Consider the following 17,848-nt stretch of genomic DNA (forward strand, 5'->3'; position numbering starts at 1 on the left):
CCACGTCGCGGTGACGTCACGGGAGCGCCCTGGCCTCGGGGCGGAATGGAACCTGTTGACCGTAGTGAATGTCGTTTCCCTGAAGCCCGTAATGTAAGGTTCCCCAAAAGTGTATAACGATGTCTTAAAAAAAAGTTTTTAAAGTTTAATTTTTTAAGCTTATAAATTCGTAGGTTTTAAGAGAATGAACAAAATTTCTAGAACTTTGTTTTCAACAAGATCATAATTGATGCTTTGTGTACGCATTTTCAGCCATGATAATTTTAGGTGCTAAGCTCAAAATGTGAAACTGAACTTCCCATTTGTCTTTAATTGTTGTTGTTGTTGTTAACAGCACCAGCTAGATCAGAACAGCGCGCTTTATCTCATTCTTCATACACAGGTAATGCGGAATCCTTTAGTTTATAGTCTGAAATATTGCGGAACTTTACTGCCAGTGGCTCATTATGCCTCACCTGGACCATTGCGATATCCTTCTAACTAGTTTTCCTCCTTGAATTTTCTGCCACTCAGGCAAAAACCGTGTGTTACCAACCCAGGTGCTTGGACTCTTTATAACTTTTCATAAGGAGTCTCAGACTAAATTTTTAAAAGGTCTCTCAGGGCCAGGAAAGCCATGCCAAGGGATTATCACAGATTTTGCCTAACAGATTTGGATGAATTCCTCTCTTTTTGAGGTTCCCCCCAAAATACCTTGAAAGTCTTGCACTTGTTTGGAGGTGGCCTTCCTTATTTATTGGATAAAGTTTCTGGGAACCTCTGAGTTTCCAATTTCTGGAGGGTTCAGGTAGAGAGAAAATATAAATGTTTCAGTTCTACGTAGGGGTGTAATTTACCAAACTGCTATAAATCATAATTAGCTTGAGGGGAAGGGTTTCCTTGTATCTGGAGAACACAGAATAAAAGCCAGTAATATCTCAGGCGAGACCGAAAAATGATAACCATATCCATCAGTTTACTCAATACCATGTAATTAATAGTTTTATAGAGCCATCTGGTTTACCCAGTTCAGCGGTATGATATGAAAGTTATCAGAAACTTGTACTTGTCAAAAAGCCCTTTCTATGAATTTTCCTGAAATGAAGCATTTTTGTTTTTTAAAATTTATTTTATTGAAGTATAGTTGATTTACAATGTTGTGTTAATTTCTGCTGCACAGCACAGTGATGCAGTTATGCATGTATATACATTCTTTTTCATATTCTTTGCCATTATAGTTTGTCACAGGAAATTGAATATAGTTTCCTGTGCTATACAGTAGGACCTTGTTTATCCATTCTCTTTATAATAGTTTGCATCTGCTAATCCGGAACTCCCAATCCACCCCTCCCCCACTTGGCAACCGAAAGTCTGTTCTCTGTCTGTAAGTCTGTTCCTGTTTTGTAGATAAGTTCTTTGTCATATTTTAGGTTCCACATATAAGTGATATCTTATAGTATTTGTCTTTCTCTTTCTGAATTACTTAGTATGATCATCTCTGGTTGCATCCATGTTGCTGCAAATGTCATTATTTCATTCTTTTTTATGGCTGAGTAGTATTCTATTGTATATGTGTACCATATCTTCTTTATTCATTCATCTGTCAGTGAACATTTAGGTTGTTTCCATGTCTTGGCTATTGTGAATAGTGCTGCTGTGGACATAGGGGGAGTTGCACCTGTCCTGACGATGTCCCTGGTGATACCTGTGATTGCTTCGCTCACTTACCTGTTACTTTCAAAAACTTGCTTCCCATTCCCAAACCTTGGACTTGATGTAGTTCCCAACCATGGAAGTGGGAGGAGCAAAACAAAGTATTTAAAATGGTCTGGAGTATATGTCCTGGTGTGGGAACCGGCAAAAATATAGGCACTGTGTGTGCACAGACAGAGCTGCTACCAGGTGGGGTTCTGGATAGCTCCCCTGAGAAATAGCAATTTGAATTGTGTGACAATAAACTAATTTTAAATTTTGTTTGTGAAATGGAGTGCTCTTTTCTAATTTCAAAAGGGCACCATATGGGCCAGTAGCAACCCTGCTTCAGAGCAGGCTCTGGCGTTAGACAGCTGTACAACTTACCATCTGTGAAGACATGGGCTAAGTTTTTTATCTTTCCCTGAGATATATATATATATATATCTGAAACACTCTGCTGCACACTTGAAACCAACACCTTGTAAATTAACTACACTTCAATAAAAATAACCAATATTGAAAATAATATACGATATGAATGTAAGCGTTAGACAGCTGTACAACTTACCCTCTGTGTGGACATGGGCTATGTTTTTTATCTTTCCCTGAGATATATATATATATATATATCTGAAACACTCTGCTGCACACTTGAAACCAACACCTTGTAAATTAACTACACTTCAATAAAAATAACCAATATTGAAAATAATATACGATATGAATGTAAGTCACATTACTGTTATCAGTAGCAAACATTTATTAAGAGCCAACTCTGAACATCATACCATACTAAAACAAGCCTTTATTTGTCTGCTTTCCCCATCGCTTACCCATGCATTTCTCTGCTCTCCTTTGCAACCAAACTCCCCCCCAAAAGTTGACTATACTCTTCCCAATCCCTCTCCCCCTCTCCTCTCACACTGTCTCCCATCAAGCTTTCACTGCCATCATCCCGTCCAAACTATTCTGTCAAGGTGGCCAATGACCCCCATGTCACCAAATCTAATTGTCTCTTCTCAGTGCTCATCTTTTCAGCAAAAGTTGATTATTATCTTCCTCTTGATAAAACGTTTTTTTCCTCTTGTTTTCCAGCATACCACACTTTCAGCTTTCCTCCTACTTGATTGGTTGTTCCTTCTCCAGTCTCCTTGGCTGCTTCCACTTCTTCCAAACCTCATCACTAATGGGCTTTGGTCCTAGGTTTTTCTCTCCCTCCCACTCACACATAAAAAGCTGTACATATTTAACATATACAATTTGATAATACTCTTCTCTTTAGCTATACTCACTCCTTTGGTGATCTCATGCAGCCCAGTATCATCCCATTAGTCAGTGACAGAGCAGAGACCCCAACCCAAGCAGTCTAACGGGAACCTGTGCTCTTAAATCTTGGTACTTTGACGTGTACATGTGTTCAGATATGTCTAGTATGAGTCATGTTTATTAAATATACATATGAATTTGTAAGAAAAATGCCTGAAAGAATACGTACCAAATATATTTGCATTGTGATCTCTGGATGGGTAAATTATGTCTTGATGTTTTTCCTTTTTTTGGTTTATCTGTGTATTTTACGTCTTCAACAATGGAAATATAGTACTTTTGTCATAAGGAAAGCATTTTAACAGATTTTTAAAATTCAGGATTCCAAATAAACTTCATTTCCTTTAATCATTCTCTGTTTCATAAATAATCTCATTCCATAAATTTTTGAGTTGTTCAACCCTGATGTCAAAAGCCATGAAGCATTTTTCGGCAGATTTCTTGGTGTTTTGGGGAGAGACAGACAGTGGAGCTACTACAACCATATGTCTGATATAGTGCAGTATTTAGTCCATTTTGCAGTGAGGATATGGAAAGTGTGTTGGTGAGTTTGTCTTAATCTCATAAAGTATCATCTCATCAGTAACACCCCTTTTCCACATCCTAAATAGAAATTTCCTGAACACAAATACAAAAACCTTCTCTGGCTTATATTTAGTAAATAGGAGTAACTTTTTGCTGTTTCACCAGTGTCTCAAGAATTTTAGATTATTCTGAAGGTAAAAGAAAAGTGTGGACACATTTCCCTCTCCTTAAGAAAAACAGTATAAAAGGAAATACTTAAGGCTAGAGTGGTTGTTGCTTGGTACTAAGTACTGCATGACTTGGCCTCCATCTGTTGGAGTGAGTGAAATGTCTTAACAGGCAAAAGAAGGGGAGGAAGGAGTGCTTGTGTGTGGGAAAGGAGGGAAATTTCCAGTTTCCGATTATTAAACTGCCTTATTTAGAGCTCTCTTTGAACAAATACTGGCAAGTGGCCCAGAGTCCCAACTTTTGACTATTTGAGCGTTGCTGAAGTACTTTAAGGGAAGTCCTGATTTGTTGTTCTGAAGTGGAAACTGTGTAAATTATTTGTAATGGAGAGAATGATAAAAGAAAAAAAAAAATCCCGTCTCCTTATAGCAACTTTCCCATTCCTGCTGTTTCCCTGGTAAGTTATTTTGTTTACTTGCCTACAGAATATAATGCAGACACTTCTGCTTTTTTTCATAATACTTTCCTGAAAGCCATGTCTTCAAAGCATTGACAGTAATTTCTACTTTTATCAGAAATAAGATTACACTTAGACTTTGCATTTCTGATAAAGAATTCAGCGTAAACAAAGTTTGATGTGACTAACACCATAATAGTACTCCCTTACCTTTGCCTGGCATTTTGCAGTTTTCTAAGGCACTTTCATATATGTAAATTAATTTGATTCTCATGACAAATCAGAGAAGTAGATTTTATTACCCCTATTGTAGAAATGGAGAAAATGAGACATAGAAAGATGAATCAGCCTAGTCACGATCATTCAGTTGGTGGATGATAGAGGGATCCAGACCTTTAATAGAACCAGACCAGAGGCACTTCCTTTCTCCCTCACATCAACAGAAAACAGCTACCATGTAAATCAGCCCACCTCCATCATCTTGAAGTTAATGTAAATTTTCATGTCAAATTCACACCTGTATTTTTTCATAATCTCAAGGCCAATAAATCTCATTTTCATCATTCATTCTTTTTCTTGTTAAAATTTTTTTAAAATTTTTCTTAACTGATACCCGAAGTGTCTTATGCTTCTTTTTCCCCTAATGTTTTTCTGTCTCTGACCTCTTTGAATCTCTTTCCACTTTAAAAGCCACAGTTTCTTTGTAAGCACCCTAATCTGTATCCTCAACTTCCTCACAGAACCATACCTTCACCTTCTTGCCTTAACTGAAACCTGGCATTCCCCCAAGGATATTGCTTCCCTTGAGCATTGACAAACAAAAACTTTTTCTCCCCACCTTCCAACATGCTGAGAGAGATTTGGAAGCAGTGTTGGCATTCTCTCGCTTCTAACTGCCAGTCCAGGTGATCCCATTCCCACTGTATGCAACTCCCCACCCTCTGCGCCCTTTCGAGTATCATGCTATAGCATGAAGCATAATCACATCGTGCACCAGCTTCTTGGTCACTCCCCCAGATTCACAGAGAGCTTCAGGACCTGGCCCACAAATGCTGCCAGACTCTCGCGTTATCTCAGACAACCTCAGCATCCGTGATTCATAGCTTCTCAATCACACAAAGGGATTCCAGTGCCCTTTGCCTCCATTCCTCTTTAACACAACCTATTCCTGTGGCAAAATTCTAACTTGACCTTTACCCAGATGCCCTGAAAACCTAAACTTTAGTGACTCTTCACACCTCTGAAAGCACCTGTCCTAACAACTTTCTGACTTCTTAGTAATTTCTTTTCTTGATCTTTCTTCAATGCTTTCTGTTGCATTCCTACCTTCACTTCCTTCCCTACCCAGCATAAACCCCAAAAGCCCATCATTTCCCAGAATTGCTTCTGGGCACCCACCATGCCCTCCCTCTATTTTTGCTGTACTACCAACTAACTTGCTATCACCTATGGTTATCTAATTGGTTAAAGACATGGGCTGGGGAGTCAGACTTCCTCAATTTCTACCATTTAGTAGTGGTTTCACCTTAGGTAAGTCATTAATTTTTCAGGGCTTCCGTTTCCTCAGTTGGGAAATAATAATAGAGTACTTACCTCATGACTGTCACAAGTTATTTTAACGATTAATTGAGATAATCTATGTAAAGTGCTTAGGATAGTACCTGATGCATAAGCGCTCAATAAATATTTACTATTTGGATTGGCCCAAAAGTTCATTCGGGTTTTTCAAAACCCGAATATTATTACAAATAAACTGCTTGATGCTGCTTCTAAAAAAAAAAAAAAAAAAAACACATAATCAAATTAATAAGTGCCAATACATGCCTAAATCTGCAAAGCAAAACACAAATCAAACATTTTTTCACCTCTCTCCCTAGATATTGCCCACTTAAGGGAGATGCTTGAGAAAGTACCCTTGTAGGGCCTGAGGAACTCTGATATCATCATGTTATCTATTTGTCCTCCTCATCAAAGGTAGATGGGATTAACAGACTGACTAATGTCTATTATTCTTAAGGTAGTAACAGCAAGGATTTTGTATGACCGCTTCCCAGAAGACAGACTAGAAGAAATAGGCATTAGACGTGAATAGACATCTCACAAAGGAGAAAAGATAAATGGCTAAGAAATACATTAACAGATGCTCATCCTCATTAATAGGGAAATACAAATTAGAACTACAATGAAATAACATTACACATTCTTGAAATTGGCAAAAAACTAAGAAATCTAACAATATCAGATGTTGGACAGAATATTCTAATAGGCATGTAAATGGTACAATCACTTTGTGAAACATTGAGGAGTTACCTTGTAAAGCCAAATACTCACATACTCCATGGACCAGCTGTTCCATCCCAGTGAAGCTTTTTCTCATGGGCCTCAGGACAATAGTTAGAGCCAGACAAAACTGCAAGCAACTCTGTGCACTGACAGGAGAATGGATTAAATAGTGGTATATTGGTACATTGACACCGAAGAATATTAAACCCACACAGAAATGAAATATAGCAGCAATAACAACATGAAAGAATCTTAGAAGCAATGTTGAAGGGAAAGGAAAAAAGCACATCTCTAACAAGTAAATGTATATATTGAATAGTATAATGACATTTTACATATATTAATCCATTTAATTCTAACATCTCTTTGAGGAAGGTAGTATTGCTTTCATTTTACAGATGAGGAACCTGAGGCACAGAGAGTTTAAGTATTGAAAACTTGCTGATAAGTGGAGGTTCCAGGATCTAGCTGACATTTACTTCATGCTTACACAGTACCGCACACTTGCCTAGATTATTATTTTATGAAAAATGCTCCACATAAAATGTCCTTGATTTTTCTGCCTGATTTAATCTTTCTTCCAAAATCAGCACAATGAGTTAGAACTGGACAATCCAGTTTATCATATGCCTTTGCCCTCTTTCAACCTTATCACAAAAGTGCAAGCTCACTGGATAGTTTGATCTTCCTTAAATGGTCTTCTGAACTATTTTCTAGATTTCACATTTGGAAACAGAATGTGACTCACTTTCAGTGCCCTAAATTAGCCCTGAGGCCCTGGAACTTCCCTTCAGTCTACACTTTTCAGAATGCCAGTAACCAAGAGATCTGAAAATGAAGGAATTCGTTTCCCAGGAAGCATCCACACACACCACCACACTACCCCCCAGAAATCTCTTCCTCAGTCTTAATACCCCTAAGACCCAAAGGACAGAACTTGAGCAGCTAGAGGAAGGATCATTTCTTCCTGCCTCACATTAAGAATAATGCTTGTAAACTTGTGACTAAGCACTATATAGCAGGGAGGGGTGGAGGAGAGCCAGGAATCCAGAACCTTTGTTTTATTCCCAAGTTCTTCTGCTTAGCTGCGCAATGTTGGGCAAATTCAAATTCTCTGGCGTTCATTTCCTTTAGGTATGCACTTTGCTCAGTTAGACTTGACAAACATTTATCGAACGCCTCCTAGGTGCCGTGCCCCCTGCCAAGCACTGGGGCTATAGGGAGGCAGAAGACCTCGTTAGCTCCAGAGGACCTCCCAGCCATTAAAGAGCTGTTCTTCCAGAGTGGAAAACTATGGATCTTCGTGCCTGAGGTGGTTAAGCAGAGTGTGGGTAACCTTGTGGTGGGATGTTGTAGAGACTACACAATGGTCAGCATACTGTTGTGGTTAAGGGCTCAGCTCGGGGTCAGTCATAACTATACATATCCTGGCTTTAACCCTCATGAACTCTGTGACTTCAGGCAAGTTACCTAACCACCTGAGGAATCAGTTTACTCATCTCTAACACAGAGATAATAATTACACTATATTCAATTTGAGGATCAAATATGATAAATGCATATAAAAAGGAGGGTGAAAGTCATGATAAATAAATGTTACCTGTCTTCCTCATTCTCCTCTTCATATTATTATTGTTAATACATCATTTATTTCTCAGCAAGGCGTTGTTGCAGGGTTTGGAGATTTAGAAGTCGTCTATCAATCTTGCTTAGCTCTAGCTAGCTCACTGGAGGATGGTACTTTAGATGGATATTCAGGTCTTGTCCCAAGACGTTTCCTGAAGATGTTGACATGTGTTAATGGGATGATTACAGGCCAGTGCAAAGTGAAGTTGACCTTGGAGGAGGTTACTTCTGAATGTTCTGAAGTATGGGGGATGGTGTAATTAAGCATAGAATAAGCAAGAGGATGCATTTTAGGTAAAGTGAGGATGTGTTAATACATTCTATTGGGAGAGGTTTAAATAAAGAGTGAAAATGATGCTGAATAAACTTGACTTGATTTAAAAAATTATGGTCCAGAAATTTTATCAGAAATGAACGATGAATATGACTACAAAGAAATTGTAATTAACTTCTCATGTATTAAAAATGCATGTATTTCAAAAATATAAACTGAGCAAAATATTTGCTGTATTTTGTCATTTATGTTTATGACAAAGGGCTAATTTTGTGAATATACTGAAGAAATCTTACAAATCAGTAAGGTGACGAATAACTCAATAGAAAAATGGATAAAGGACTCGGACAAAATATTCAGGAAAAAAGACACAAATCTGGCCAATACATGTGGGAAGATGTTCAACATCATTCATGATTAGAATATGAAACTTAAGATAACATTCAGCAAAGATTAAAAAGAGGTCAGTATAACCAATATTAGTGAGAGTGTGAGGTAACTAACTGGCATACTCATACACAGTTGGTGTAAACTAGTATAACTTTTATGGAGGAGTAATTAATATTATCTTTTAATATAAACAGTGCATATACTCTGACTCACTGCTAAAAGTTATCTTACAAATATACAAATTCATAATGCACAAAGTTCTATATGCAAGGATGTTCACTAAGAATTATTTGTAATAGCCAAAAAAAATCCATTAGTGAAGAATTGTTTAAACAATGGCAGATCCATGCAGTGAATAATGAGGTAAGTCTACCTATATCGATAAAAAATGCTGTTCATAGTATATTGTTAAATCAGAAAGACAAACTAAAGAACAGTGTGCATAGTATGCTTCTGTTTATATGAAGAAGATATAAATAAGGATATATGCGTAGAAATGCCCTAGAAGGAAACACAAGGGACTTTTGTGGTTGTTACCTCTGGGGATATAGGGGAGGAAATGTTTGTCTTATACTGAATTCCCTCTGTACTGTTTGAAAACTTTACCATGAACACGTATTACTTTCATAATTAAAGAAAGAAACAAAACCTCAGTTTAAAAATTCTAAATAGCAAATGGGAACCACTGAGTATGTCTGAAAGTAGTTTTCATAACTAAGTTGCTGTCGTAGAAGATGAACTTTCCTTTGCAACTCTCACATCATTAGTTGATTCCTCCATTCGAGGGAAGTATTTCTTCATTAATTTATTTATCTAACCCTTAGCAGTGCTTACTTTATGTCAGACACTATTTTAAGTGCTCTAATCATGATACAATCATGGGGTGGTTATTATTATCCCCATAATGGGGATCAGGAAAATGAGGCACATAGAGGTTAAACTACTTAACCAAGGTCGCGTAGCTAGTAAGCTCTAGAGCTGAGATTCAGACCCAGACTGTCTGGCTCTAGAGAATCCATGCCTTAATCCATGCTTTGTTGCCTTTCGAAGTCTTTAGAAGCTTTGAGTTCTACTTGGGTGATAGGGTTGTATGATCTGCTGAAAGGGACATATGTCATATACCCCCCACCTCTCCTTGGGACACCCCAGGTCAAACCTACCCACTTTTCTGACCCTTTGGAGGATCTAAGAGGGAAACAAATGCTGTAAGAGAACAAGACTAGGCCTTGCTGTGTAGGGAGTAATAATGGGGCCTTTTAACAGCTCTCAAGGTCAACACAGTACCTCAACACAGCGTATCTTTGTAGAAATATTCTTACTGTTAATTGGAATCTTCAAAGATGAAAGGGCTGATCTCAGTCAGCTGTTAGGTAAAATGTGGCTGATCCACCAGCCTGTAGAGATTGTGGTTAAACCATGGACTGCTGTGGGGATTAAAGGCTGAATTGATTGGCTGAATTCCCATGTTTTCAAAGTATGTCAAGGTAAGGAGGATTTTTTAGCTGCAGAGACATGAGAAGACATGCCTTATCATCCAAGTTTGTTGAATGTAAATGTTTCTTGTAGGTGTTTCTTGTTTAGCATATTCCTCAGTGTAACCTCAGAGTTATATTAAGCTAGATCAAGGTTACTTTTTGTAACCCTAGAAGTGGAGTGGTTGATGAAATGATGGGCTCTTGTTGATAGGGAAATAGGACACCAAGATTATCTAATCATCTCTTTTCTTATGCCTTTTGATCGCCCTTCATTCTAACAGGCTGATATTGAAAACTTTCTCCACAGGCAGGCAGGTTCTCTGGGTGTGCATGTGGCCGTTGGGCATCCCAGCTGGCAAGCTTAATAAGGAAGATTGGTCACTGAATAGAACCGTTTGAGGTATTTGGGGCAGTTCATTATTCCTTGATGATTCTGAAACTGGTTGCACAATTCTGTATAAGGAATAAATTGTTTTTCCTTCCTGTGGTTCATTGTGATTGTGGATGGGTGCCTGATGAGGGGTATGGCTCCTATGGGACTGCCATAGGAGAATGTAGAATGTCCAGTATGGCAACAAAACACATACTGATGGCCAAGGCAGGAAATGGTTATTTGGGACAAGGCCTGGGCACTGGGAGAGGTTTTTCATTATTTTTCATTAAAGATGAGGATCAGTAATCCTATAGAGATCTAAGTTTTCAGTGTGATCAGGGAACTGAACCCTCTGGTCACTTTATTAGTTGATGACCTAAGCAGTGAGACACACTTACTTTAGGTGGTACCACGTTTTGTAAGGATCCATAATGGCAGGGACAAATCAAAGTACTGAGAACTAAAGGTTCTCTGTGGTGAGGGAGTAACAGTCTGAGTTCATTGCTGATGACATAACGATTTGGCTGTGCCAAATCTTGATCTCAAGCTGTGCTGTTCAACATGGCAGCCACTGGCCACATGTGGCTAAACTTAAATACTTTTAAGATTAAATAAAATTAATAAGGTTAAGTGAATAAAATAAAAAATTCAGCTCCTCAGTCATCCAAGTCACATTTCAAGTGTTCAACACCAGTAATGGTAAGCTAGTGGCGACCGTAAAGGACAACGCACATTCATGGAATGGTTCTATCAGAGTAGAATGTTCTGTTGAGCAGCACTGACCTAGAAAATAAATAGGTCTCCAAAGATATTCTATCAAAAAACACCATTTGGATGCTTGCTTGACCATACCAGGGAGTCTCTGTCTGGTTTGTTTTTATTCTGAACCACTAGAGACCTGAAGTAGAAGGGTGGAGGCAGTAGGATTCGATTAGATTTCGGTATGAATTGTAAAGTCTCATTTTTTCAGTTAAGATACCTTTCGTTGGCAGATCACTGTGGATAATGGTCATAGGCAAGGAGGAGGAAGATGCGATGCTCTGAGGTTAGGGCTTACCCTGAATGGGGAGCGTGTGACCTGATCGGGCAGAAGGCAGTAGTCAAAGGTGCTTTTAATTCTTGAACAAAGGGCCAGTACAGCTGTTCAGTTCCTGGAACTTCCTTTGGTTTCTGACCTCCGTACCTTTCTTTATCTGATTATATTGGTAAAAACAGGTTAGGCATCCTAAGAAGAACATGAATCTCAGCTTCCCTTTCTGGTTTAAGAGATTCTTAATGCCTTCCTCAAAAGGAAAGTACTTCTTTTATTAGTCCTGTTTCATATGCCTCTAAAACTTTAAAAGGATTTAAGGAAAGGGAAATCAAATGAAGGCCAATAATACTTCTCACACTAGTTCAGGGTGTTCCTGATGGCTTGTAGCATGGGGTTGTATCTAAATCATTTTCAACAGAGTCTGGTGAGACATTTGGTTGCCCCCTCCCATCCACATCTTTTGATGTAGACTCATGAACTGAGGAATTGGCAAGGAATGAACACTGTTTGAGGTCTTCATCTTTAGGGGCTAGGAGACAGGATGTCAAAGAAAATCAGAGGGTAAGGTAAGGTGTCTCTCATGGAAGTTAGTTAGGAAGTAGGTCAAGAGAGATGTTAAAAAGAAAGTCACTATTCAAAGAACAGCCAGGATTAAGAACAGAGAAACTGCTAGACAGAGCCAAGAGTTTTCTCTAGTAACTGTAACAGGAGCAGTTTTCATGAACTGATGAAACAATAGGAGAGTGGCTACAGGGAACAAAGGGAATTTCCAAGGCAGCAATAAAAACATGAGCACTGGACCTTATTTATTTAGTCTTGGATATTTCATCATCCTCTCATACAAGTAAAAGCTCTAGCATGCAATAAATACTTGTTGAATGAATCCTCAGGAAAGAAAGTCACACTGAATGCATAAATTCCTTTATTGAAAATATTGGGCTAGCACTGCATTACATATATTCAGTATCCATAAATGAAGGGCCACACATTTCTGATTGGACAATACTGTTTTAAATAGAGAACACAGCATCTGGATATGCTCTCACAAGTATAATATCATGGATTAAACTAGGTAGGAGTGAACTATATGCAAAATGACCATTTCATTAATAGCATATGGTTGCAAATGGCATAAATGGTAAACGTGATCATCATGAGACATCCCTGGTATCTCATACCAACACGTAATTTAACAAGCAGATTAAGGTTAAACTGCCAGTAAGTTGTTAATCAAGAGTTCTCAATAGGAGAACTTGGGTGAAAGTACACCCAGGCTATAGACTTAAGATTTTATAGCGTTCATTTAAACTTGCATGGAATGTGGGTGGAGTAAAATAACTGTTGATCTGACAGGAGGCCACTTGGCAATTTGTTCTCTTTTATAAATAGTCTAAAATAAGAGAATAAGCTAAAGGAAATAGTCTGCCAGCTTAAGGCCAACATTCTAAGAACTGTTTACTTCTTTAAAATGCAGGTATATAAACGCTACTTTTTATTAATTTTTCCTTCAGAGATCACTGGGTATGTAACTTACGACAGACCACTTTCTCAGCTTTGGCTATTATTTGACATTTTTTTCCATTAGCAGTCTTTGGCTTTCATAAAAGTCTGACAGTCGATAATATTTGTTAAAATTTTAACAAGTCTTTATTATTAACTTTAATAAAAGAGTGTTTTAAGATGTGAAAGTGAGTTGATATTAAAAAACAAGTTTTTACTTTTTATTCCAATTTTGGTATGAATGCATTTCTTTGCATTGATTTTTCTCAAATAAAAGAGTCTAGAAATCAAGACAATTGGGATAATTTGACATTTTTTTCATTTGATATAAAATATACAGAAATTAAAACAGTCTCATTTCAAACAGAGGCCTGTTCATTAATGCAAACACTTGGGGAAAATTATGCAAAAAAATCCAATAAAAATACAATTTTTGTTATTAACACGTGATTTTATAAGAAGCAAAACGTTTTCTTTTCAAAAGCAGGGTTTGTCCTAAATCTAGGATCACAAAGGTATACATTTCTGTAAATATCAACTTATGACTGAGAGAAATAGCTTATTCTTCTTTACACAATTATGTTCAGAGTAAATAACTAAAAATGTACCTTTTTAACGACTAAATGGAAAGCTGGCCTACAGCAGTCAAATCAATAAACATTGGTATTGAGTTTTAAAAAATTCAGAATTATGTGTGTATATATATGTGTGTATACATATATATATTTGGACATTAAGCAGCACATACATATACATATCACCCTAAACAATCAGGGCAAAATAAATTTAATATAAAACTATATAAATCAAATGGGTTTGTTGCCAAAACATAGCACAAAATGTATACATTTCTTCATTTCAAGATTTGACACATTAAAAGAAAAAACTGCCAACACATTTCAGACAATATACTAGAAATAATAAATAAAAGTTTTAAAAAATCATATATTCCCTTTAAGTGCTGTGCACTTTGAATTTTTCTAAATGAGACTAAACTTTTCCATGGCAAACAACAGTATGCTGTACATTTTGGTAATGAAAATTATATCGATAAATATACAAGGAATGTATATATTTCCACAGTATTTTCTTTTTCACAGTTAACAAAAATAAAAATTGCATTCAACTCACATCTATAAATATTCTGATTCCTCACTGTATGGATTTGAAGGAAGTCAGAGTATAAAGTCTTTCAACAATCTGGACTTCAGATTTCTTTCTTCATCGTCTGCCTTCCACATGTACCTTTCAGAATCTCTCTGCAATGTGATCACACGCTGAGATGAAGGCAGAAAGAAAGCACTATGATGGAATGAGGCAGTCTGGGCTGGGGCTTGGTCTTCCAGCCAGCTTTAGCAGGGCTGATTGAACCCAGTCTTTTTAATGTTGTATTTTAAGGCAGTCTGAATTTCACTCGAATGTCCATACCTCGAGATCTTGAACTATGAAGTCTTCCTTTTTGGAAAGAATATCATTATTAAAAGTGCTGCAGGAGTTGCTTCGTCCATGGTATAAATCAGCATCTAGCCATAAACCAAATCGTCCCCTGAAAAGGTTAATAAAACAGAATGGTGAAAACATCTCAATTTTTTGTGCACACTTTCTGTCCTCCCTTGCCCCAACTTCTTTCTTTTATGCTGTAAACAGAGAAAACCCTAAACTGCTTGTAAAACAAAAGGTACATTTCCTTTATTTCATTTAAATGACCCATCTTTCCTAAAAGACGGGTGGCAGTAGTCCCTCATTTAGACACATAACTAAGTCATTTTATCTTCATTTCTTAGTGTCATGTGTTAGACCACACTGTCCTAAATAATCGAAGCACACGGACTAGCTAAAATCACCTGACACCAAAGTTTCAGTTACGTGGGTCAAAACAGACTCACTCAGGTCAGGTGGTAATTAATAATAACAACGAAAACCTTACCCTCCACCACCAAGTTCCAAAGAACTTATGTCTCCATTGATAAAGTATGAGTTTTCTCCACTCCACTTAAAGACCTTAGGACAGAAACACAAGACAGAGAACAGACATTTCAATCTGGAGAATTCGCAAAGGGAGTATCAGCATAGTACCTGTGTGTGTGCAAGGGCACTACCTATTGGCTGAGGAAGCTCCTGACGGCCAGACCTCTCCCACACCAGGATTAGATCTCCAAAGGGGTTATGAGGTAGGAAAGACCTCTCAGACACATGTTGGCTCTGACTTGCAACCCCTCCCTGATCTTAGACTATGCACAAGAGCAGTTCCCAAGGCCTGGGGAGGGAATCTAAGCAGTTTCTGTGCTGCAGTCATGAAGTGCTGGCCAGGCTAGAGTGAGGCCAGATGAGGTTACGGGATGGGACAGCTGCTGCTCCAACCACAGCCCCCCACCTCCAACCCCACCGACCCTCCTGACACTGTGGCACCAGGAAGTTGGGTATTTCTTTCATCTAGGTACCTTGAAGTTAGGGCTAAACGTGTAGAGAAAAGTTTCGCCAGTGCCATAATAGTGATCACTGAACTTGAAAGGATGAGTTGCGTATGCTCCAAAAATCTGTCAAAAGAAAACAGAAACCTTATCTACTTTCAACCATAAACCTCCCAAAAAAAAGACTTTCTGAAATATTTTAGCACAATCCTATTCTGAGATCTCATTATATCTCTTTCAGCAAAGATCATTACTAAATCAGAGTTCCCAAATAAAAAAGACCACCATCAAACAAATAAAATGTCCCCAGTTCTCATTAGAACCCAAGTGGCTTAGAGAACTTATCTGTCAAAGGCCAACAATTGCTCCAGTTTTAAAAGACTTCCAAAGTCCACTATAGAGACAAATTTCTTTCAGTGAATACAGAGGACATACTGGAAACATTAAATAACAAGATGCATCTTGCACACAGAAATGAGTGGTTGAGAGAATGAAGGCATATCTCTGATGTGTTTTATAAGTAAAATTGTGGCCAGAGATTTCCCTGGAGAAAATAAATTTTTCTCTCCTTTGATTCATAAAAATGAGTTTTCAACATACTTATTAAAACTACATCCTTAACATGACTGATCCAATATATCTTAGTTCAAAATGGCTTTTAAGAAAAAAGTAACAATTCCATAATACTGTGGGATTTAAAGGTGGTTTAGATGTATCTGAATCAATGATTTTTCTATTATATCTTATTGGGGTTGGAAGGAGTAGTCTTTTCAGAACACGCACGTCCACTGCTTCAGCTTCCTATCCTCTGCTCAGATCCTGACCAGTGTGTGCAGGAGTGAGGACTGACAAGAATATATATTCTGGAAATGTCCCTAGGTGATTCTGATATATCTTCTCCAAATCCCACTTGAGAAACAATGCTTTTTTTTTTTTTTTTAATATCTATTTATTTGGTTGTGCCGGTTCTAGTTGTGGCACGCAGGCTCCTTAGTTGCAGCTCGCTGGCTCCTTAGTTTTGGCATGCGAACTCTTAGTTGCAGCATGCATGTGGGATTTAGTTCCCTGACCAGGGATCGAACCCCGGGCCCCTGGCATTGGGAGGGTGGAGTCTTAACCACTGCGCCACCAGGGAAGTCCCAAGAAACAATGCTTTAAATGGAGTCTACCTGAAAAATGTCTTATAAGTTTTCAAACTAATTTAAATTGGATTACCATCATCATGGAATCTCTTCTTTACCAAGTACACTCAGTTCCTAGCTCCTTGAAATACTAAAAATTAGGTAGAGTAGAAGTCTAGAAATTCTTTCTAACCCATGTTCTTCATACCAAAACCTGTTCCTAGAGCTGTTAAGAACAAGGAAAAAACAGTAACAAATTTTCTTAGCAAAAATGGAAATCTGTTTAAGCACTGCAGATATGATGATACTAAGAAATTATTGTTAATTTTTTAGGTATATAGCATTATGGTTATGTAAGAAAATGTCCATTTTATTTTTTTCCATTAATTAACTTAGGAAGAAATTGTAGAGTAATGGTATTGTTGGGTCTATACCATCGAAAATTTTAACGTTTGACAGTTAACAGAACAAAGGAATCCAGGGGAATGAATGAAGATAGCCCAAAGTGGTAAAAGGAAGGTTAATATGACAAAACCTATAAATGTATAATTGCTCTCCTTTCTTCTCTCAGCTTTCTTAGTAGATAAAAATTATACAAACAACTATGTTAACAATTTATTGTTGAGTTTCTAATATATATCAACGTAATATAACAAAATTACCACAAAAAGTGGAAAGATGTAATAGAGCAATATAGGAGTAACATTTCTATATCTCACTGGAATTAAGTTAATATAGATCGGACTCTATTACCTGATGATTGTTCTATTATTTTCCACAATACTTTGTGGTACAAATTACTCCACGGTCTCATTCAATTAAATTTGGGCCCCTTTGCAGGGGTAGTTTCTGTGGCCAGTCTATGAAGTTTATCCTGACTCCAGGAAGGCTCTCCTTAGCTGTCTCTTTCCCCGGTTCTCTCTGGTAAACTAGATGGTCTACAGCTTAGTTTGCTGCCTTCATGGAACTACCAGCCTCCTCTTAGTTGTTTACCACCAACATTTTCATTGTTCTCTAGAGTGTCCCTTGGCTTGACCTTCCCCATGTTCTTCTAAATAATGTCAGTTGCTTTGCGGAGAGCTTCTGAGCTATATGTTTTATGGGCCGCCTCTTCCCCTGGAGCTAGGGGCTGGACAGTGGCCTGCTTTTCTCAAAGATACCATCCTGTTTTATGAGCAGGGTGCCGGGCAGGGGCAGCCACTGGTCTTGGCT

General features: G+C 37.8%; 1 protein-coding gene and 1 long non-coding RNA gene across 10 annotated transcripts in view; one reads left to right on the top strand and one right to left on the bottom strand.

Annotated features, from left to right (window-relative positions):
- The first annotated feature begins 4 nt into the window (after positions 1 to 4).
- Positions 5 to 17,848, top strand: part of LOC114486957 (uncharacterized) — a 57,017-nt gene continuing 39,173 nt past the window's right edge. The window contains exons 1-3 of one of the 2 annotated variants that reach the window (XR_003681439.2): positions 5 to 93; positions 335 to 382; positions 2,770 to 3,204. This is a non-coding gene — a long non-coding RNA (uncharacterized lncRNA). Of the gene's footprint in view, positions 94 to 334; positions 383 to 2,769; positions 3,205 to 17,848 lie in introns of those variants that run through there. The other variant, XR_008618352.1, reaches the window with a different exon arrangement.
- Positions 12,504 to 17,848, bottom strand: part of NCOA7 (nuclear receptor coactivator 7) — a 154,050-nt gene continuing 148,705 nt past the window's right edge. For all 8 annotated transcript variants that reach the window (XM_028494474.2, XM_028494473.2, XM_007130676.4 and 5 more), the window contains 3 exons: positions 15,546 to 15,641; positions 15,032 to 15,105; positions 12,504 to 14,650 (listed from right to left, as the gene is read on the bottom strand). In XM_028494474.2, coding sequence (XP_028350275.1) covers positions 14,515 to 14,650; positions 15,032 to 15,105; positions 15,546 to 15,641 — 306 coding nt within the window. In that variant the 3' untranslated portion in view covers positions 12,504 to 14,514. The remainder of the gene's footprint in view (positions 14,651 to 15,031; positions 15,106 to 15,545; positions 15,642 to 17,848) is intronic.

Source organism: Physeter macrocephalus, chromosome 10, assembly GCF_002837175.3.
Source record: "Physeter macrocephalus isolate SW-GA chromosome 10, ASM283717v5, whole genome shotgun sequence".
Taxonomy (NCBI): domain Eukaryota; kingdom Metazoa; phylum Chordata; class Mammalia; order Artiodactyla; family Physeteridae; genus Physeter; species Physeter macrocephalus.